At 41.1% G+C, this 22,408-nt stretch overlaps 1 protein-coding gene across 1 annotated transcript in view; it reads right to left on the bottom strand.

Annotated features, from left to right (window-relative positions):
- Positions 1–22,408, bottom strand: part of CDCP1 (CUB domain containing protein 1) — a 34,166-nt gene that overhangs the window by 10,860 nt on the left and 898 nt on the right. The window contains exons 2-4 of the mRNA XM_026094076.2: positions 6,158–6,361; positions 4,407–4,763; positions 2,427–2,795 (exon numbers count right to left, since the gene is read on the bottom strand). Coding sequence (XP_025949861.2) covers positions 2,427–2,795; positions 4,407–4,763; positions 6,158–6,361 — 930 coding nt within the window. The remainder of the gene's footprint in view (positions 1–2,426; positions 2,796–4,406; positions 4,764–6,157; positions 6,362–22,408) is intronic.

The raw sequence follows: 22,408 nt of genomic DNA, 5'->3' as shown, positions 1-22,408 counted from the left end.
AATTATATTTAACTTCCACACTAGAGACAGCATATTTTTGTTTTTCTTTTTTTTTCCGCCCCCAATAAAAGTTTCAATACTTGCCTGAGGGCTGAGGTATATTTGAATCTTTGATGGAAATATTATAACTAAAATCATTAATGAAATCCTCTAAAACCCCTAGGAAATCAACGTTCTCCTAAATCCAAATGTTTTATTACTTTCATTTCATTAAATAAAAGACAATCTGCTATTTGTTTATTTATTTTAAAGAAGATTATCATCTTGTCTACTGACCATTATATATTAAAAATCCTCTTTGCTTTCCAAAGTAGAAGGGAGATAAAGCTGACTAACCAAATACAATGTTTTCTCTCTGTCTGGCTTCCAAGATACAACATACAATAAATGTAAGCAAACATGATTTGGTTCATAACGTTTTCCTCCTTGGATCCAGGAGGACTTGCTGTTCATGAATGGAGCCAGACTAGACAGCAAAGCACGCCACGCACAGAACTATGGATGAGACTGCTGAGATGCTACAGGCCCCTTCTGGATACATGACTTCAAGGCACAGGTCATGCAAACTTCATTCCCTCTAAATTACTTAGAAAGCCTCTACCTTGCTCCTGCTGCAGCAGCAGCCTGCAGCATGGACTTCTGTCCACCTTTCCCTCCAGCGAGAGGAGTGCCTTGGTTACTCTTCTCCACCAGAAACTCAGGTCAGAGCTAAAAGGTCAGGGGATAAATCACTTCATAACTTTACCTAGCTAGCCCTCCTAGGCCTTTTATTCCTTTTTTTAGATAGGTGCTGTAGCATTACAAGTCATTGCATAGGTCATTTTTTTTTCCCAGGGATGCACTTTACCCAGGACTATCAACCCACACTGACTTTCAGTTTTGAAATTATCACAGCTTAGGAGACGAGCACGTCACTTCTCATGTCAAAACGATGTTCTATATGTATACGAGACCTACATATCTTAGACTAACTCTTCTCTTGCTTACAGGCAACACATTGTCCACTAAATTCACCCTCTGATACTGCATGTGGCCATAAGATTTTTGGGAGTTAAAACAAAGCCTCCATGTTTCAGCAAACCCATCCCATCTTTTCAAACACCGAAGTTTCACAAGCCAGTCTCACTTTTTTGTCTAACAACTCATAGGATCTTTAAGTCTCCTCTAGGGTGCTTTGCAAATGAGTTCTCCAAGTCACTCATGGCAGAAGACCACAGCGTTCACCAGCAATACAAAGCTCAGTCAGCACCTAAAATGGCATTCTCCATACTGAGTCTAAGATATAACTACCAAAATCCATTAAAGATATAGCCCATTTCCTCTTGCATTTTATTTTAGCAAGAGTTTAAACATTTTAATCAGTGCTAAATATTAAATGCTGAAGCATGTGTTAAGCCAGGCTGAGTCTGGGAGCTGGAAAATAAAATCTGATCTTCTTAGTGTAGTAAGAAGTGGCAAGAAATCACAAGAACATGTGAATAGGTAAGGGATGCTATTATTGAAGTATCATATTGGCATAAAAGTCACACTAGAAGTTGTTCAGGTTTCCCTAAGAACAAAACAAAATTCAGAGGAAGGAAGGAAAGGAAGGAAGGAAGGAAAGAGCATGTATTGATGTCATTAGTAGTATAAAGAGAAACAATTCTAAAACTTTCATTTCACCAGTTCGTACTCTGGATCTTGACCAGCCATGACAGTAGGGTTCACCTTGCTCAATGTAACTGTTAAAGTCCAGAGCAAAAACTTGGGCTTATAAAGCATAGCAGGTTGTTCACATTTTAAGAACGGTCTTTAAAATATTGAATCTTACAGCTGAAAATAAAATCATATGAATAAGCTTGAACTTGATTTCTGTATTAGAAAACATGCAATGATGTGTAAGCATTTCCAGTCAAGCAGTTAAGGTTCTTAAATGATAACTGGATCAAATCCCCACATAGGGAATGTATTCTCAAGGAAAAGCTACCCGTTGCTTACGTTTTTTTATATAGCATGCAAGATCTGAATCTGCAGATGTTAAAGGGGCTTTTCGATTATACAATGTGTATCCTGGAACACGAAAGGAACCTTCATTTACAAGATACAGTATAAAACCTACAATGGAGTTTTTACTTTGCCTTGCAATTTCAACATCGCCACTCACCTCGCTGTCATGACAGCCGCTGGCACCCAGTACAATAATACAGGCCTCTCAGTCAGTGTTGCCTGGCAACCCACTTCCTTAAACTTGAGGAGGCTCCAAAGGTTTTTTTTTTTTAATATATATTTTATATATATAAAAATAAAATGTACACACACACACTTCTCTTCCTTGTGGTGCCCAGCCTAGATATTTATAAACGAAAGCAGTAGGGCTAGTTTATATCTATGAAACAGCAAGTGAAATAGCAGGCACAAAGAGATGTAATGGGTAAACAACTACTTACTCTCATCAATCTGAGGATGCTGAACGATGACTTGGAAAAGCAAACGGAGGATGCCAGGGTTCTGGGCATCCTGATCACAGCCCTGCAGGGACAGGTTGAAACTGCCAGCAATATTGGCAGGCTGTCTGTCGCTCAGCTTAAACACCTCTGGATTACTAACTGAGCCAGGTATATAGTACTCCACCCTCTCCTCTTTCCTTTCACAGTTGGAGAGACTGTAGTTGTGGAAAAAAACACTTGCTCTCATGTTGGATGGAACAACAAACTGCCATGTCATGAGCTCATCCTCTGGAAAGCCGTGTGGATAGTTGGGGGACATGAGGGTGACTGAAGACTCCTCCTTCAAAGTGGACTCAATAATGCATAACCCTATGACCATGGAAAAAAACATACAAAACAAGTAGCAATTAAAGGCAGCTTACTGGCAGATGCATGCAACACTGCAGCAGTAGAGTATTTTTATTTGACAGTGAGATCATCCACCTCAGCTACAGGCTAGATTATTAAAAAAACCCTCAGACTAACACACATACTTGAGTTGATGCTATTGCCCTCAACTGCAGAAAAAGGTAAGCAATACATTACTGTCGTATTTTTGGCTTAGTGGGTTTACCTTCCAAGCGTATGGGCAGACAGTCCTATATTTTTGGAAATGACAGATCCTACTTCCAGTCCTGAATTTACAGGAGCAAACATACAACTTGACAACTGCTTCTGTTAGTACTGCTTCACTGGATTTCATGAAACAAAAAGGATGTGAGCTTTTAAGTCAGTGTGGAGTTCTCAGAGATATTACAAGAGTACACCAGCAAAGAGCCTCAAATATGCATGATAAAATATTAATGCGAACCACAAAGACCACGTAACATGCTTTCTGCTTAAATGAATCTCAAGCACTTGACAGAAAGTGAGGTTTTGTGCACAAAGATAACAACTCCATTTTAAGACTCCAAGAATGATGAGTATGAGGGGGTGCCATATCCCTTACTTTCCAGACTGCTTCAGCAGTATAACACAAGGGGAGGAGTTACAAATCTCATTTTTACCACTGTGGCAACTTTTTGGAAATATGGATCTGGATCAGTTTCTATCTATAACTGATGGGAAAATTGCCAAATTCAGGGAAAGGGCAAGCAGATCTCCCTAAGAGCCTTGTCTTGAGAACACAGCTATCACCTACTGACTATTATACATATCTCAGGAATTCTAAGAAGTTCATTACACAATATTTTATGTTACTGTGCAGGCTAGAACAGATAGCTATATGCAAGCAGACAGACTCATGTGCCTTCCGGCACCACTTCCCCTCCCCCTTCCTCCTCCTGAAGAGAAACATAGATTTGAGGACTCGAGTAAGTTAAAGAAGTTTTGTTTAAAAAAAAAGAAAAAAACACAACAACAACAAAAGAACTACATATTGCAAGCAGCAAACAACTCTCTTAGCTCATTCTAATTACACTGTAAAGTCTTACCTAGTTGAAAACATTTAAAAATCACAAACCAGATATGTTTATGTTTTAAGAAGTTTAAAGAGATTGAAAATGAGTAAGCATGCACCAAAAGCAGCAACAATTTTCATAATCATTAGGTTTAAGCTATGATATTTTGACCCTAGAAGGGCAATAGATACCAAACTAAAACACCCACAACAACAAAAAAGCATTTTAGAAAACAGGAAGTAGAAGAAAGTTAGGAATAACAGTACAGAAACCAGACACTGAAAGCAAGTCTGTGGAGGAGGGAAGCGACAGTTCTCAAAGTTTCTGTGCATATATTAATAAGATGGTGCCAGTATGTGGAGACAGATAAATAGAAGCATACACATGATAAAACCAAAAAAGGTGCAGGCATGCATGACTTCGGAAATATCTAGCTACTGCAGGTTAGCTGAAAACAAAGGTTTAGAGAATTTTGCTGCAATCTGCATGAAGCAATTATACTGGCAAAAAAAACAGGGAGGAAAAATTATTCTGTACTTACTTTTTATGGAAGACCTATTTGCTATGTTAAAGCCCGAGGTAGTGGGAGATGAGTTCCACGGGAGATGCAAAGCCATGATGACTCCTCCTTGCAGTTTGACCCGAGACACTGAGCCACCTCTGCAGAAGGTGCCAATGTTGACTGTGGCTGTATCAATACAGCTGTTGATATTGTACCTAATGAAGTCTGGACATGTGCCTCCTGGTTCAATCTGTCTTAACCATGGGGTAGCAAATTTCAGTTCAAGTCCAGCCTTTGTACTGGCTTTCACATCCCAGATGAAAGTCCTGTTAAGACGAGGTAGTCCTGGTGGGTAAAGGTGGACATCTCCAAAGGGACATGGACCTGATACACAGTCTAAACGCAGAGAGAGAACAGTCAGGATACACTATGGAAGGTCATCAAATAAATGAGGAATTAACTACATTCCCCTTTGTAGCTATTTTTACAATTGTTAGGTTGCACTTAATTTCTCTCATTCTACATACACAAAAAGACATTGCTGTAATGTGGTCAAACACTAACTTTAAACAGGACTCCTATCCTATAGAGTAGACAGGATAAACTGGCTCTAGGGATGAGTCGGGCTGACTAATAGAAGGGAGCCATTGTCTGTCGTATTGCTGCTTTGTTTACTGAAGAAGTTAGAGAAGGTATTTAGCGAATAGGACAGAGAACAAAGAACGGAAGGTTCTGATTTTACCCTATATCAGCCAGAGAATTCTGATTTGATGCCAATCAAATCATTTATCTTGAAACTTTCTGCTGCTTGTCATGAACTGTATCTTCACTTTCTTGATACTCTGACAGATAACCTGGGTCCAGAATTTGCTGAAGTGATGAGTAATCACAGCTGCCATTAAGTATTCTGGAGAGAGCCTAGGGAATTTGTCTTAGAAAAATCCAGATTAAAGTGTACTTATTTTGGCTGTCCAGCTTGAAATACTGATAATCTATTCCTAGCTTCCCATTTATAAAGACAAAAAAAATACTACAATGGTATCCTACAAATAGATCATGAAGTATTGTGAGTATTACTATTTGCATGAACCATATAATTAAAACTCCAAAACATGAAGACAACTATCTTTAGATCAGAGTTTAAATACAACTTCAGACAATGAGGATACAGCCAAAGGCTGAATGTCAAACGAAGACTGCGATGCTGCTGGTAAGTAGTATGCGTTCATGTCATTAAAGAGTATGTTGCCACACTTGCATACATTGGAATTAAACATCCATTTGAGTTCAATGTTATCCCAACACTTCTAAAATTTTCAAGTTCTTGGCTTTAATAATATTCAATTAATATAGGGCAACATGTGTGTTATCTTCAATATTTCTGTTGCCCTCACAGACTGAATCAAGTTGTTCAATGTATAACGTGGGTGATATGTCATCAAAAATATTCAGAGGCTTCTGACAGGAAATAAGTTCCTTTACTGGTTCATAACCTGAGGGAGAAGGGAAGGCAGAAAGCAACAGATGTCACAAACTACCATTTAACTGCTTCTGAAACCACTGAGTTAACTTTCATTCTGCAGGCCATAAAAATGCAGAGTTCTTTTAACTTCTGTAACTTCAGTACTTCAGGTTATTTATCAAAATTCAAAGATTTCTTCTTACCCAAGATTATATGAGATACCTTACTACAGTAACAGGGACCCCCACTCCCCCTTCTCCCCAAAAAACAGTTTTTTTCTAGAAGAAAGCTCTCATGGGAGAAAAAAATTTGAAAACATGCATCTTACCAATATTTTTCTGAATTTCCATGATGAAATATTCCTCCGGAGTTTTACAAGTGAAGGTAAAAGTTACATTCTCCCCAGGCTTTATCTTGAGGTCAGATCTGGGTAAAGATTTTACACGAATCTGACAGCCCTGTGAAACACCAGGTCTCAGTTTAATCATAACTGTGATGTTGTCCACAGTACGAAGAGAGATGGTAAAGGAAGCTAAGGGGGGAAAAAATATAGTGTTTTGTTACTAGCATGTACATGTATCAGCTGCCTGTCCACACATTCCCAGAGATGCCATGCTGTCAAAAGCAATGTTTGTATCCAGGTTCTCAAATCTCGAGCACTGAACCTACATACAATTCTTGCAGTCGTTTCAGTTTGGCACAGAGCATAGGTGAGGACAGAAATCCTCCTGCTGCATTTGTCAGGAGAGAGGCACTAAATGGAACTTGAGTAGGATCAGTTCTGCTTCAGTTTACCTTTACCAGTGCAAGTTATTTCACATTAAAACCAACCAAACAAAAAAACCTCAGCTATTCCTTTCAAATTTCTGTTGCCCAGATATTAGCTTTCAGGCTATTATCTCCATCACACAACCTGCTTCATGCCTGAAGGCACCTATGAAGCTGTGACGCAGGAAATCTACCCAGCAGTTAAACAAGGTTAACTGCACACTGTAGGAACAGGTCAACCTCCAGGTCCACCCAGACTCTCTGGGCTAACAGGTCAACCTCAACCATTACCACAAACGACACAAGGTATCCTGGTGAGACCAGAAAACATCAAGAGCACAAACCAACAGGCATGTTTTAAGACCTAAAACTATTCTGCATTATTAACGCATTGTTAGCTACTGCACAGTTTAAGTTGCTCTAAGAGCAAGCTTTCCAGTCCTCAAGAAAAGGAAGAGACAAACAAGCAAGGAATATCTTCCTTCACAAGACAGCTTTGGGAAAGAATGGGCTGGCCAATAGGTATATGTGGTCACAGCTTCCTACCCCCTCATCTTTCACAATTCATTCCCTGAAGACACACGTACAAGCAACATGCCGCAGCAGCACCGAAGGTGGGGCCTGGGATGGCCTATTTGCCCCAAGTCCCTCCTCTGCATCCCTGATGTGACTTACCCCAGCCTTCAGGCCCTGGGGGAAAGCACTGGAAGCCTGAGCAACCTGCACACATTTCAAGACATCCTCTAGTATTACCAAAGCAGGAGCAGCTCTCATGCCAAATACTGGAGCCACAGAATAACCTTGTCATATTGAACAGATAGTGGTTTATCAACAAGTAGGCCACACTTGACAGTCTTGTTACAACCTACAAGGTACAAAATGCAAAGCAACACTGGCTGGACATTCAAGAACAGTAGAAAAGTTATTTGCCTCAATCTGATGCTTGGCAAAGATCAAGCCCAGCCCTGGCTGGGGTAAGTAAAGTTTGCATTGAAGGCAGCTGTATCTTCAGGTGAAAATCTGAGGGCAGGTCAGTTGGCAAGTTTTCTGCCATTTGTTTTCACTGCTCTCTCCCTCCCCCCCCCCCCCCAACATCCTTGTTCCACTGTATGGATGATACAATCATAACACTTGGGATTTTAATGTTTATGGGAAAAAAATACATAGGAAGAGGTAAGAAAAAGGGTCCCCCAAGTTCTGTTGAAAGAGGCCCACTCCCCAAGTGGGATATCAGGCAGGGCTGCATGACACAGCTCTGCCCATACGCCACGTTGGGAATCCTCTTGCCCATCAACCCCCATAAACAGAGACCCACCCTAGGGGACCCAGCCAGCTGGCATCCCTGGGAGAGCCGCTGCAGCCGTCCTCCCTGCCGCGCAGCCTGCTAGCAAGGCGCTACAGAACGGCCCACTGCAAAACGCCCAACTGCAGGGAGCCCTGGGCTCTGCCAGACAGTGGCACCAGCCTGCGAGCGCCGAAGCATTCGGCCCGCTGCTGCCCAGCTGGGACAGGCACCGCTGCTGCTACAGTCATAGAGGGGAGCAGGCTGGCCAAGGCCCAGAGGCTCTGGGAGGGCTAACCTGGTACCGGTTCAGCAGCGAGGCCAAGAGCGCGCCTCGGGAACCCTTGATCAGCAGAGCCCTCTCGTGGCAGAGGAATACACCAGAGCCCCACTTCCCATCCCAGCAAAACCAATCCGCCCACCTCAAAATTTTAGCCCTCATAAATGTGGAAATAAGCTTAAATCATTAGTGATTCAAGTTCCTGGGTTTTTTTTAATTCTGATTTAAATTATCCTGATTTTTACAGCAATATCATAGTTGTGCAGGGCCTAACTTTCATTGCGCTGTTTGCAAAAGCTTTGAAGATCTATCAATCAGCACAGGTTATCCTTTGCTGCCACCAAAAAGACTCCAGCTCCAGGATTTCAAAGATCAGATATCAAAACCTCACTCCTGGTGACAGCACGGCAGAAGAGGGTGGTCTAAGAGATGCCTGGTTACTTTCATTTAAGCTTTGTTGGTCTCAAGCCTTTCCCAGACTTCTAGGCTCTTCTATATAATCTTGAAGTCTAGAGACTTAAAAAGCCCCTGGAACTGCCTTATTTATTTGCCTTCGGGATCGAAGGCTTTAAAGGAAAACCACAAATACTGTGACAAATTTCTACACATACTTGTAACAAATAGTTTACCCACCTTCCATACCATTAGTAAATACAGTCAGCTAATAACTCTCTTACAGCTTTCAAGTCCTCTGTCAGGACAGTCCACTGACCCGACAGCTTACACTGGACTTCTCATCGTTTTCAAACAGCTGGCACTGACAAAAGATAAATAACCAGCAAAACTTCCACACAGTTTTTAATCTGTGTTACGGTTTTCCCAGGAAATAAGGACATAATACAAGCTAAGAATTACCACAGGGAAGGAAACGGAACAGTTCACGCAGAAGACAGCTTTGGTATGTTGGTTTAACTACAAGCATGCTTGTGCTTCTTAATCTAAACCCCAGCCCTGTGACACAATGGCTGAAACAACAGGTTTAGTCCACTAGCACAGGAGGACACAGTGGCCCTTTCTGGGCGATTAGGGATGCAGGTCATCCTGTCATGCCAGGCACCAGAAATACCACTGCCAACCACAGTTGTGCATGTCTACAAGAGAAAGATGACATTCTCCAGGGAAGGAAAACCATCCTGCTTTCCAAAACCAGGACCTGGGAGAAAGTCTGATGCGTGTCAGTAAAGCATTTCCAATAAGAGGATTTTGAAGGAGCATCTTGCAAAGTCACTCCATCGCAACACAAGGCCAACTTCCCACGTACCACTTCTCACTTCAGCTGCCACAGTCACGTACCTGCCTGATAGTGTGGAAAGCTGATGGGAAGAGTCAGTGCTACAAGGGACTACTGACAACAGCAGAATTGAAGTCCCGGCTCAATCCCTTTTTTCCTGCCCCTGAAATTAAAGGAATACAGGACTATACTAGAAAGACATGAAGCTGGATATGAAATACTGAATTAATTCCTCACTTGGGCACAACTCAAGCCTCACTAAAGTCAATGGAGAAGCAGCCTACTAAATTTACTGGGACACAGGTTATGCTTGCAAACCTCTTTGCAAGGGTTTTCATCTTGTGACGTGTAGATACTGCGGTGGGAGTGGAGGAGAATATCCATGAATTATTTCTGCAAGGTCTATTAAAGCAAATTTATAGGAGCACACACGAGAAACACACATACATTTCTTCCTCTAATGCAATGACGTTCCAAACACAAACAGAACTGTCACAGGGGTAACTTCTAGGGATGGAGAGAAGAAAAAGAGCAAAGCAAAGCTAACAATAAGAGCTGCTCCTCTTGGTTATTCATGACAAATCAGTTTCAGAACAGAAAGTGAAACAACTACATCTAGCCTAGTCTAGGCTGTTCTCCACATCGCTGTGTGCTTTTATTTTAATACAACACTGAAAAGGGTTATATATTCCTGATGTTTGGCATCCAGATATGACTTAATAGCTTAACACCAATAATCAATAATTACTAAAGAAGCTTCTTTATTGCTTGTAGTAATCATCACACCCATCTACTGTTTATAAGTATTACTGAAAAGTCTGTTCCTCGTTTTCTGGTGAAACACATACACTTTTCACTCTTCCTTCTGAAGTCCCTCTGAAACGGTACAACTAAATGGCCAACCAGGCAGAACTGGAAAGCACACAAAGACCACTGACAGAAAGCACTTCTGCACTAAGTGCTCGTGCACAACTAAGGTCACCTCTATTTAGTGGAAGGATTAGGCTTAAGTATAAGCCTTAAGCACTTGATTAGCTTTAAAATGAAACAGTTTCTGAGTTGAAACCCAGGAACAGGAACTGTCAACTGTCAACTGTTCTGAATCAACTGTGTTAATCCTCCGACAATGGTTAAAGCAAAGTATAAACTTTCCCCATCCTTGGAGGACCTGACTTCAGTTCCTCGTTTTTTGGGGCGGTATTGAGGGTTTTGTTGTTGTTTTCAGATTTTGTGATCATGTACCGTTTGACTTTTATGCAAGTAAGACTAAATTGGGCAATGACATGAGACAAGACTCCTAAGGTGGTACACGCACACAGCACACAAGAAGCTAGCCTAGCTCTCAACTAAGGGATGTTTAAGGGGAAAGGCAAAGATATGGGAAAAATAAAACAATGCTGGTTCGAGCTTGCAAGAGGCCAGCCTCATGATTCAAGAGTGGCTTGAATAGGGTCAACTCAGTATCAGTTTCCAGCCTGGATATACAGCGGGCTGCAACCTTCCACCTGCAAAACAGGGAATCATAGAAGTGCCACGATGATCAGTATGCAAACTCATCATACTGGGTGATAAGGATGCAGATCATATACCCAGCTGGACTCAACAAAACTGTCTGCTAGAAACACATGTAAGAACAGGCATTAAGATGGGTTATTGCATAAACACCTTGCTAAAATAAAATTCTGCAGACAATCATTTTGGACACAGAAATAAGAGCACAGTGCCATAGTTTCAACAGCATAGTCAGTCACTAGAGATGTGCTAAATTACACTAATCTATCAAATCTCATTTTTCTGTAGGAAAATGAAAAAAAGAATCATACAAAAAGAAGGTACATTCCGTGCTCCCAAAGTCATTAAATAAATAACTAAAAGGCTTAAAAAAAAAAATAGCCACACATAGATATGCAATACTATAGAGAAGACTACTTAAAATTACCTTTATTGCAGTGCTTTTATAAGAACCAACCAGTCTCTTCATGAGTCATACTGATCTGTCTTTGTCTGTGCTTCCCACTGCATGCCTTTCTATTAGGATTACCAGTAACTATACAGATTTCTTGTAAAGAAAGAATTGGCGTGCATCATTAATGCTGCACAGTGATGACAAACAGGATATTCAAACGAGCAAAAAGAAGCATTACTGAAGCTGGATTTACTCTCTGTCTACATAACAATGAAATCGTTGGGCTAGAAGATGTCAGAGGTGACCTCTCCAGTCATGAGCTGGCTTGGATGGAAGTGGTTCACAGGCTAATGTAGACATCTGATCTCATTCTAATTTTTTTCCCTCTAAGTGATTACAGTTCTGCAACCTTCTTAATCCTAACCTACATTTTTCTTGCTGCAATTGAATTTCATTACTGTTCACCCTGGTTTAAGACAGCACCTTCACAACAATTGTCTTGCTACAACATCCCTTTATTACTCAGTAACGCTTCTCCCTGCACAAACTGGGTCTGGCCAAACCTGGCTAGCCTTTTCTCAACAGGATAATTTTCCAAACCTTTCATCACTTTTATTGCACTGAGAACTTTCCAACTTGATTTAGAAACTAAACTGCATAGTGTAAAACAAGTGAGATTATTCTGCAGAGTTTAGCCTAAATTCTACTATTGTCTCAACTGACACTAATCTCCTAGTATTTAAATATATGCATGCACGACTTTTTTGCTGTATGAGAGGGAGAGGCAATGTAAAAGAGAGTTGGAAGGTAGAGGAGCCAGTGGCACATACAGACATTTGTACAAGGAAAGGATTTGGACAGGACACCAATTTTTGTGGTTGCATTTAGTGCCTTGCTGAACAAATCAGGAGTGAGAACATAGGCCCAACTAGCATTCACCTGCATTGGCTAAAGGACTGCATTTTATAGCAGCCATTTATCATAAGGATCTATGGATAATTGTTTCATGGGACTTCACCAAATGAATTAAAAACAAAACAAAGAAAGCCAGTGCCCTGACCAGAAGACAGAACAAGTCAAAAATGACAACAAAAAAAAATGCCAGATGCTAATTCTACCCAAAATAACACATAAAAGTTTTTAGTTTTCTTGTTCTGGTTAAACGGTAGGTTTGTTCCACTTCAGGCATTTTTTTAATAAAAAACAGCTGGACTGAGCTGACTCAGATACCATTCACAAAACCCAAGCGAGCTGGAGGAGACAGGCTACAGCAAAAGACAAGTAGCTGCACTGCTCACTCCGGATATGAATTATCTAGATACATATTCCTGGTCTGCCCAAGGGGGGTTTGAATCCTCATGCCTCACCTCTCTGGAGAGCACCCTAATCCCAGCACCTTAGACCACAGAATCAGCACAGGCATAGCACAGAGGCAATTTCTGCATGACACACAGCAGCATTAGGGCTGGAAGCTGGGAGATGAAGTGTTTTAACCATCACCTAAACAAGGCAGCAGGGGCCTAGCTCCCACAGAGCCTTAACATGCACATTCCTTAGTGTGGGAAAGAAAGATGCAGCTTAGTAAACTGTCCTGGAAAGCTTACTACCTCCTGAAGGCTCTCACAGGCTCCAGGGATGTTCTCAGGCAGGTATGCTCTTAACTTAACGTTTAGCGAAACAGCCCCAACATCTACTGCAAACATCCCTGCAAGACAGAGGAAAGCAGGGCATATGGCTCAGTAATTCAGCGACTCCATGATAAGCTACATGATTTCTGTTTCAAGTCACACGAATCCCTGTCCCTAAACAGAACAGCACTGGTAGGAAAAGTTCAAAGCAATCCACCTCAAATGTGTTTAGCCTGGCGAGGAGACCTCAAGGCTGTCTCCTGCATGATGGGGATCACAGGTCCCAGTTCCCTTCTCCCGGATGAACGTCCTAATGGCGCAGCTAAGGCACTAACAGTTACACCTGATCATTCATTCCCCCATCATCTTCAACACAATGCACTGTACCAGCTGACTTAGTTTTGCCAACATCAGGTCAGAGTATATTTTAAGGAGTAAATGTCTCCCTACTTTGCTGACTTGAACCATTTTATACCTGCTTTTTTGAATATTACTTCGCTGATTTTAGTTCTCCAGTTTATCTATAGCACACTATTGCCTAAGAATAAGCCACTCCCCCAAAATTCATCTGTGACATTCATCAATGTAATTACCTTTACATTCTTCAAGCTATTAATAAAGTTAGTCAGGAACCCATACACTGTTTACTTTCTTTTCATGTACCGATCAGTGCAGTAAGCAGTAGATGTAGATGACTAGCGCAATCACTGGAAAGCTACAATAATCCTTTCACAAATTACAGCACGCCCTCCTTCCTGTAAGCTGTTGAAATCGTGTTGGACTTCCTATAGCAAGTAGATTTTTAGTTTACTTTTAAAATGCAAACTAACTACTCTTTTCATCGCTCAATGATTTTTTTTTTTTTTTTTTTTTTTTGCTTGGACCTGTCTTCCATTACCACAGTTGCTGAAGATATGAGGTTCACATTTTGTGAACTGATAGTTTTCAGGGATCATTCAGGAAATTAAAGTTTAAAATCTGCAAATGTTGCTGACAGACAGATGCTGCTAATGACTATTGTGCCATGGTGACCATCCCCACCTCATGAGATAGGAGCTTGGAGGGAACATCTGCTCCTCAGACACCACAGTACAGTCCTGCAATCATCACCGACAGCCAGGATGATGATGTGAAACAGATGAGGTGTCACACATCCCGGCCTCCTCTCTTCACGGTGGAAAGGGGGCAGATGACGAGCAAAGAGAGTGATGTTACAAGCCATCCCAGCACAGTTCACTGGAGAAGGTCCTTCAGCACCCAAGGCCAACAAATCTACTCACTCAAAAGTTAAGTAACATTCAGAAGCCTTTACAAGAATAGAGTCCATTCAGTTTAAAAGTAACTTAAAGAAATTTAAGTAATCCCTCAAATTTACTTTTATTCCTTTCCCTAGAACCTTTTCAGAAGGATAATTAAGATACCCATGTAATTTATGTGTAAAAGATGGATTTTAAAAAGTCACTTTTTTCACCAAAAGTGGGGAAAAATATACTTGGGGACTTGGCAAACTTAGTTGCAATTACGGAAGGGAGAATATTGACTCTGGCATTCATCTTCTTACAGATACGAAGTTTTGTTGCTGAGCTACCACTTCCTACTTCTACAGAAGCAATCTCTATTTGTAAGCTGGCTGCCAACTCGCATACAACATACAAAACACAAGAAACACAGGTTTGTGCCACCTGATGAGAAAACGTCCGACTGGTATGAGGAAGACTGAAACCCTATGCAAGTCACTGCAGGAGCCTGCTTTGATCAAAGGGATGTTTGATTACACTGTTTATCCCTACCTTCGTATAAGCCAACAAGAGGACAGCATCTCAGAGCACGTCTGTGCAGCTCAGTGCTCTTGGCTCTGGTTAAGAAATGTGGAAGAGTGCATTTCACAATCAGTGGTCCCTCCCATGCCAAACACCTTGCCAACAGCTTTTTGTCTCTCACTTCTTAGGAACTTTGGATCAACCATTTTCACCAATTGCAGGTTGCCTGTCATTGTACGCTAAAATCTCAATTCCACCCAAAGACGTAGAACAGCCAGTGTTGACCTTTGAGTGGTGTGATCATGTCTCTCAAAATAATACTTCCCTCTGACAGCAAGCAACCAGGCTTACTTTGTTTGCCAAGCAATCACAAGGCACAGCTTAAAACAGGCTATCTCATGGCACTCCTGAGGTACCATAGGGAGGACAATTGTAAAATGGTGTCCAATGGGATGGACACAAGCAAGACCTTTTTTTTTTCCCCCTCTGATGAGATAGGTCAAAAAAATCTGTTGTCCTACAGTTGTGGTTGCCTAGGCATTCAGAAGCAGACAAGATCTTGCTAATATAAATGAAATGCACATCTATTAGAGATTATGGGATGTTTCTTCAACTGCCACTTCCATAAGGTTTTCCAGGTGGGTTCCAGTAATACCATCTACACTGGCCGGGTTTAGCTGCAATCAGCTAAGTCGTGCCTCTGTCACCACCTCATAAAGACACAGAAGATTTGCTCTGATCTGCTCAGTCAGCAATCAATAGTCTACTAATTGCAGCACAACCATTAGCTCCCCAGTTGCAACAAGCAGATGTTGAACAAAAGGAATCTGCACTGTCACACCTCTATCACATTAGAGGAGAGAAGCCTGCAACTAGAGGGACAAGGCCAGGCTCTGTTGGCTGAACCGTACTGAGAGACTGTCAAAAGCCACCAGCTGACTTAAAGGAATTAGGAATGGTTTGACTCCAAACTCCGCTAGCAAATCAACCAACATCACAGTTGGTATGCTTTCTGTTCCAGAAAATGTTCGATAATGGTACCAAAACAGCCTCAGTGAGACAGCTAACGCTCCAGAAACTGCTGAAATTGCTCTGTTAAGATAATGTCTTTAATCTTACTCCCAGGGGAGCAAAGGTTGATAAGTTCGGATTTGTGCTAGTCACACTTCCTGACTTGACAAGACACGTACTAAAGTCTGTGTCCCATATGCCTAAAATACAATACACTCAAAGAGCTGAGAATTGGCAAATTCTGGGCATAGTTCACAGGTGCAGAATGGCAATGGGTCCTAACAGTGAGGGGTTGGGACAGGAATTAATCTGCTAGGAACACCAAGCAACATCACGCTTTTTGGCTGATGTGGCCTTCATATTAGTATAGTCCTACAGCTGGTCCATACAACATGTTTGACCTGGGTGGAATTCTTCAGTGTGCAAAGTTCACATCTGGCTAAATAGCCAGATGTTTGCCAGCAGCAGCTTAGCCTGTTGACTTTGGGTTTGCTCTATCAGCAATAATCTCCCAATAGCTCCTCTGAGTCACTTGTACCCCTCTCATGAGCCCCTAGACAAACAGCTGCACCCATAGTTAGCTGATAGCTAAGTTTCCCTTTGTCCTTCATCAATAAGGAAGAACGATGACAACAAATAAGAACATTATAATAGAAACTTAAGAGAAGTGAGGGGAGAGTATAGAGGGTTACCCAAGAAGAGCCCAGTTAGATCAAAATTGACATTCAGTATTCATTTTCCTGTATCTTAGAGCCTGGCACACACTTTGGTGAAGCTGCACCTTTCTAAAAGTTCCTCAGCAGGGACTAGGGCCTGAAAGTCTGCAAAGGGAGAGCGCAAGGGGTGCCCAGGAGACAGTGGGAAGGCCTTGCAGCAGAGGTAGCAAGAAAAGCAATGATGAATTTAGTTCATTTTAACAAACTGTTTGTGAAAGCAGTAACCAATAGCTAGATTTCCAAATAACATCCTCAGCAATAACACACTACTATAAACCACAGCGCATCAGTCAGAACATGAATGAACACAACTCTACATGTGCTTATTTTTCTCAGATTGCTTTTGTCTATATCACTTCCCAGGAAGTCAAGAAAGCCATGTTTTGCTATAAGCAGTTTCAAGAAGCAAATAATTTTTTCTCCACTTGCTCTCACCTTTCAGTATTATTTATAGATACAGCTATAATTCAAGTCACTAACAAACCCATATACAATAGAGCCAGTTTATTTGCCAACATGTAGGGGAAACACAGCGTAGAGAATATGTAGAATCTTCCTAACGTGACAAAATGCAGCACATAGCTTGACAGTGATCTGCAGGAATACACACACATTGCTTGTCAGGTGATGGCAGCAGCTTGTTCCCATAGATATAAACAAAAAACATAAAATTGATTTAGAAGCATTTCAAGGCAGGCCACCTTAAACAGTAAAGAGCACAGGAATAAGAAAATGGGGCCCAAGAATGAAGAACAAAACTGTAAACAATAATAATAAAACCGAATCAATAAGGAGAAACTAGGACGGAAGGATAAGAATTATTCATCTATGACCTACACTAATTTGCAAACACACTATCCCTGTCAAACAGGCCACTGTTTACTGTTGTCAGATATCTCACTGGTGCGCTCCCACAGGAAGTTATCCTTTACTTTATAACTGTAGCAGTCAACATAAGTAAAAACACAAGCGTGTGACTCTGTTCACAAAGAATGGCTCCTCATGCTTTTTCTAATATGAAATATTTCTATCATGAACTATGTGCAAAGCTGTTCAGGCATTACCTAAGACTGCGGCCTTAGTAAATGTGAATTCCAAAGTTTTTATTACAAAAAAGTGTGTGTGTGTCTCTCTTCCTCCCTCCCTCAGAGTGATAAGGACCATTTCAATAAATCGAGCCCTGTCTTTTGCCTTAATATTGCTGCTACATATTTCAAGAAGCCAGAATCTAGTTTTCCGCCTCTTAACTTGCTTTTCCTCTTCCAGTATCACAGATAAGACAAATTCATTTAAGTCATTAACAAGTCAGAACACAACTGCTACAACAGATACCTGCTACCAGGTAAGGGAAAGGGTTTTCCCTTATTTCATAAAGCAAGTCCTGACTTCCGTCTAGAAATTCCTGTTAGACTACAAGGATTTGTGCAAGACAATGAACACAAGGCAGAAGGAAAATGAGAGGAGGGCAATCTTCTGGCTGAAATACTTATTCCCTTCTTGCTGCAGGTCCACGGTTGATGGCAGTACCACAGACATGAGCAGTCTCTGTATTCCCACTCCATTCCTCCCCTGCCACTCCTCCACGCTTGTCCCTTGTGCCCTTCACCGCAAGACAGCAAGCATTTCTGTGCCCATGCAGAGTACTGTACAGCACTGACTGAGCAGCAAAATAAGCCTTTTTGGCCTGTTCCCCCTTACTGGAATTATTTTTCAGTTGGGTTAGTTCCCCTAGTGCAGTTCACAGTGCAGCCCTGCAAACACAAGAGCTAGTGCAAGAGCACGGAAAGCAAGTAGCAGCCGCCGGGAGCACCTACTGGAGTACTGGCGTGCTGCACCACATTCTTCTTTCATGGGATATTTCTTAACCAAACAATTACTATTTCCAAAAAAATGCAGTGTTTTCAGTCTTGTATACAAGTAACTCCATGACCAGGAATATAGTTGAAGAAAATTCATTCATATAGGGGCTCCAGAGACCATTACCTATTCAGGATCGCTGGTGAGGGCGCACAAACTGACGGTCAGTTGTGCTACTACTGATGATAGGCTCAATTCAATGTATTAATACTCAAATATTTTCATTCTCCCACCACCTCATGTCCCCACCTGGGCCTTTATGTTACCTCTGCATCCTTTCAGATCTTATTTAAAAAAACACAAACAAACAAGCAAGCAAGCAAACCAACACTCAACAAGACTCACAGGTTAAAAACAAACATTCCCTTCCCTCAAAAAATCTAGAATAGAGAAAAAAAGTTATATTTACTTCCCAGTGAAAAATTTAAGCTAGTAGGACCAGAACTAAGATATACAAAAAAGAGGTAACTTATCATACACACCTCAATTTCTAGAGAGAAAACACTAAGCACTCTAGACTGATAATGGTATGAGGCAAGCAGAAAAAAAAAAAAAAAGTACAACTGAATACCCATGCACATCAACTGTGGTCTTAAAAGGAGAGGTCCTGATCAAGTAAACAAAATAGCAGTTCAGAATGGAAATAATCCAGCTTCCACTGGCTTTTAAAGGAACAAAAAGAGGCCTATTATTTATATTCTGTCAGTGCTACATCAGAACACCAGAAAGAAGCTGATAATAGCTTGCTTTTTGAAAAGCAGCTTTGCATATTAAGATTCACATGTGACTCAAATCAGTCAACTGAGAAGAAAATTCATCTGAAAGATAGAGCATGAAACAAAGTGACATTATCTGATAATTCACTAACAATGACATTTAAAAAAACAAATCCAAAAATACACAAATTTTAATCACAAAGATTTCATGTTTAGAACAACCTCATGTGTTATAGATTTTATAAGAGTCTGATAAACTTCATTATTAGTGCTTTAAAGAGACATATTTGAGTTGGAAATCACATTTAAGAGGTCAGATATGTAATACTTCATCCACACTCCCACACCTATGCACAGCTATACCGCCAAGTATACTGCCAAGTAATTTTCCACCTATAAGTTAGCCAATGTTTCAGTTAATGATTTATGTTATGCATAACATTGCATCCAAAAAAAAAAGACAAACTAATTTGACTAGTCATGTTTGACATATACATGGAAACGCTCCTACAGGAAAAGACAACACTGTAATACCATATGTGTCAGCAAGGGGAGGGAGGAGGGGAGAAGAAAGGACTTGTCTAAGGAAGACAGGAAACAGCTCTAAGGAAGACGAGAAACAGCTCTAAGGAAAGGTACACCAAGATGTGCAGCTGTCCCACTAGTCCCAGAAAAGAGACACACTCCTTGTGTGTGGTTCTGCGCACACAGCCTGAATCTGTACCTAACCTAACTGAAGGAAGATCATTGTGATTTGCAGTCAAAACATGGCAGCAACAGAGCCAGCTCCAAAGATGAATGACCAGTACGAAGGGGACTCCTTAAAAATTATAAATACACTGAGTGGGGAATTAAAAAAAGAAAAAAAAATCTTAACTTGAGGTATCTTAGGTTTTTCAAAGCTTTGCTAAGGGAAATCTTCTGGTTATCATTCTGGTTGTGCATAATGAGAGTAACTCCCATCACAATCAAGCATATATCAGATATATAAGATTTTGCGACTGCACCCAGGAAGACACTGCTCCCCTCTCTCCCCTTTTCCATCCCACTTGCACCATACCATCACTGACTCTCAGTGAGAGACCCTTCAACAGGCCAATCCGTCTCACTAATTCAGCCGAGAGTGAGTCACCACTTCTTTTACAGGGGGAGAAGACGCTGGGTGAGTGAACGCTTAAGGATCACAGAGCAGCCTAGCACGCGCAAGCTCTGGGGCTTGTGCAGGAGAGGGACAAGTAGGTGGAAAGCATACGGTTAGAGAGCAAGGGGGAAGGAGGCAGGAAGATGGACCTCTCTTGGTGGCAGTCAACCATTAGGTCTACCAACAGTGTTTTGTACAACTTCACTTTTAGTGGCTTTGCTTTACAGAGCAACTTCATGGTTTGCCCAAAGGTAAGGTCAGTGGTTGTGAAGAAAGAGAACTGTCCCTTCCCTCTCTCTTTCTCCTTTGCTCCCCATTTCCTCTAAATTAGGCTAAGAAAGAGCCAGGTCACACAGGAGTGTTGTTTTTAAAGGTTTTCCAAAAATAGGAATAGACTAGTTGTTCTTCATCTGAGTCACCATCTTACTTCAACTCCCCTGCGCCTTCCCATCCAATTTTGTTTTGCCAGGTTAGCATCCCTTGGCTTTGCAGGAACAGATTCTGCACCTAGAGCTCCCAGTACAACCACCCAGCTGATGCCCTGCCTACTATTAGGTCCAACCAAAAACTAATGATGTGGGCTCAATTCACTCCTGCCTTGGAGCAGAGTCTTGTATTTTTGCATAAAGCAGGCATAAACTTTTTTTTTTAATGCCAATAATATGGGTGAATGCATAATTCCAGTTGGGATGTTTTAAATGCAATAGAGGAGAAGCTGGAGTAGATGACAGCAACAAGCAAAAATCAAAGACATTGGCTCAGACAAAGCTGTACTGCATCTCAAAAGCAAAGCCTGTGAAGCTTCATGGGTGGCATCAAGAAGATTCATGGAAAAAAAAAAAAAAAGGGTACAGAAAATTTTGATGATGTAGTTTGACTGCAAAGTGAGAAAGAATGTGCAAGTAGACACTTTAAGGGTGGTTCACATGAAGAATATGATTAATAGGCTGCTGTATATCCTAAGCAAAGATCTAGACTCATATAGGAAATTAGATGCAATTGAGATGTTTTTTGATTAGCTACCTCAATGATAAAACATCTTTGGAAACTCTAGCTCCTCTCCTTCTTGCAAAAAAACAATCTCCAGGTTTTTCAAGTTTGTTTTCTTTAAAAAGAAAACAATTAACCACTATATAGTATTCTTTATCCTTTGAAGGGGCTCAGAGAGGGAAATAGCTGTCATTAATTTGATTCCTACATGCTATGCATAAATATTTTATTTAAAAGTTCTAGAGTAAATAGTTTGAAACTTAAACCTCAGTGCTGTCGGATTTCATAGTCAACATTTAGACCGCATATTTAGAATAACGATGGCTGTGAGCCACACATAAGCATAACCAGCTCAGTCCAAGGTAATAGAAAGGCATGAATTTCACTTCAGACTCTTTAGCTTGTTCATAATCCCTGCAAATAACTTAGCAGTTATTTTGTATAGAAACTGATACTTCAAGACTCTTTGTCAGGACTAATAGCTACAAAATGGCCTGTTCAGGTTTGAAGATACACATGAACTTCCTATGCTTTCATTTTCAGCCATGAAGATTTTGAAATTGAAGAAAATCCCACATGCTGTCTTTGCGTATGTAATCTGAATTCCTTCATGTCTGCAGACAGGACTTAATAACTTTTTCCATGAGTTGTATACACAGCATTGCCTCAAACACCGAGGAAGCTCAAGAGAAACAGATTTTCTAGGGAGCAGCAATCTCTCATTAGACTACCCGGGGAATATAAAGCTTTCTGATTCCCTGCATGTAGAATTTATCAGTTGGTCTAATAAAAATCATTTTCTCTGCCTACAAGCTCAGGCCATCAGCACTGCAGTGACACTACTGCCAGAAGCCCAACTCTGAGCACAGCCCTGTGAGCTCTTGCCCCTACAAATAAGGAATTCTGCCGCCTCTCTTTGTGTCCGAGTGGAAAAGGACTCTGCGAAGTTACTTGCACAATCCATACTCTAGTAAGGGAAGATGGAAAGATCAAATAAATTATCTTGGTAGTATTTATTTAAAAAGAGAAAGAAAATAGAATGTCCAAATGAGATATACCGACAGCAGGTCCTTATTTCAACATGTTTGAAATTATGTCCAAGAATCCTAGAACAGAAAGAGATGTTTAAGGAAGATCTCCCATTTCTCTCCAAACAAGAGGTCATTTACACCAAAGTAAACTTTCGTTCTGGGAAGCATACAAGGATTACTAGGACCTACAAAGCTTTCTGCATTTACTGCTGTCTACATGCGTAAGAGAAGAGACACCTAACACACGTTCCTTTCTGTGGGC

This window comes from Dromaius novaehollandiae, chromosome 2 (assembly GCF_036370855.1).
Source record: "Dromaius novaehollandiae isolate bDroNov1 chromosome 2, bDroNov1.hap1, whole genome shotgun sequence".
NCBI classification, from domain to species: Eukaryota; Metazoa; Chordata; class Aves; order Casuariiformes; family Dromaiidae; genus Dromaius; species Dromaius novaehollandiae.
Note: the sequence above shows the minus strand (reverse complement) of the source record. Positions and strands in the feature narration are given on the sequence as shown.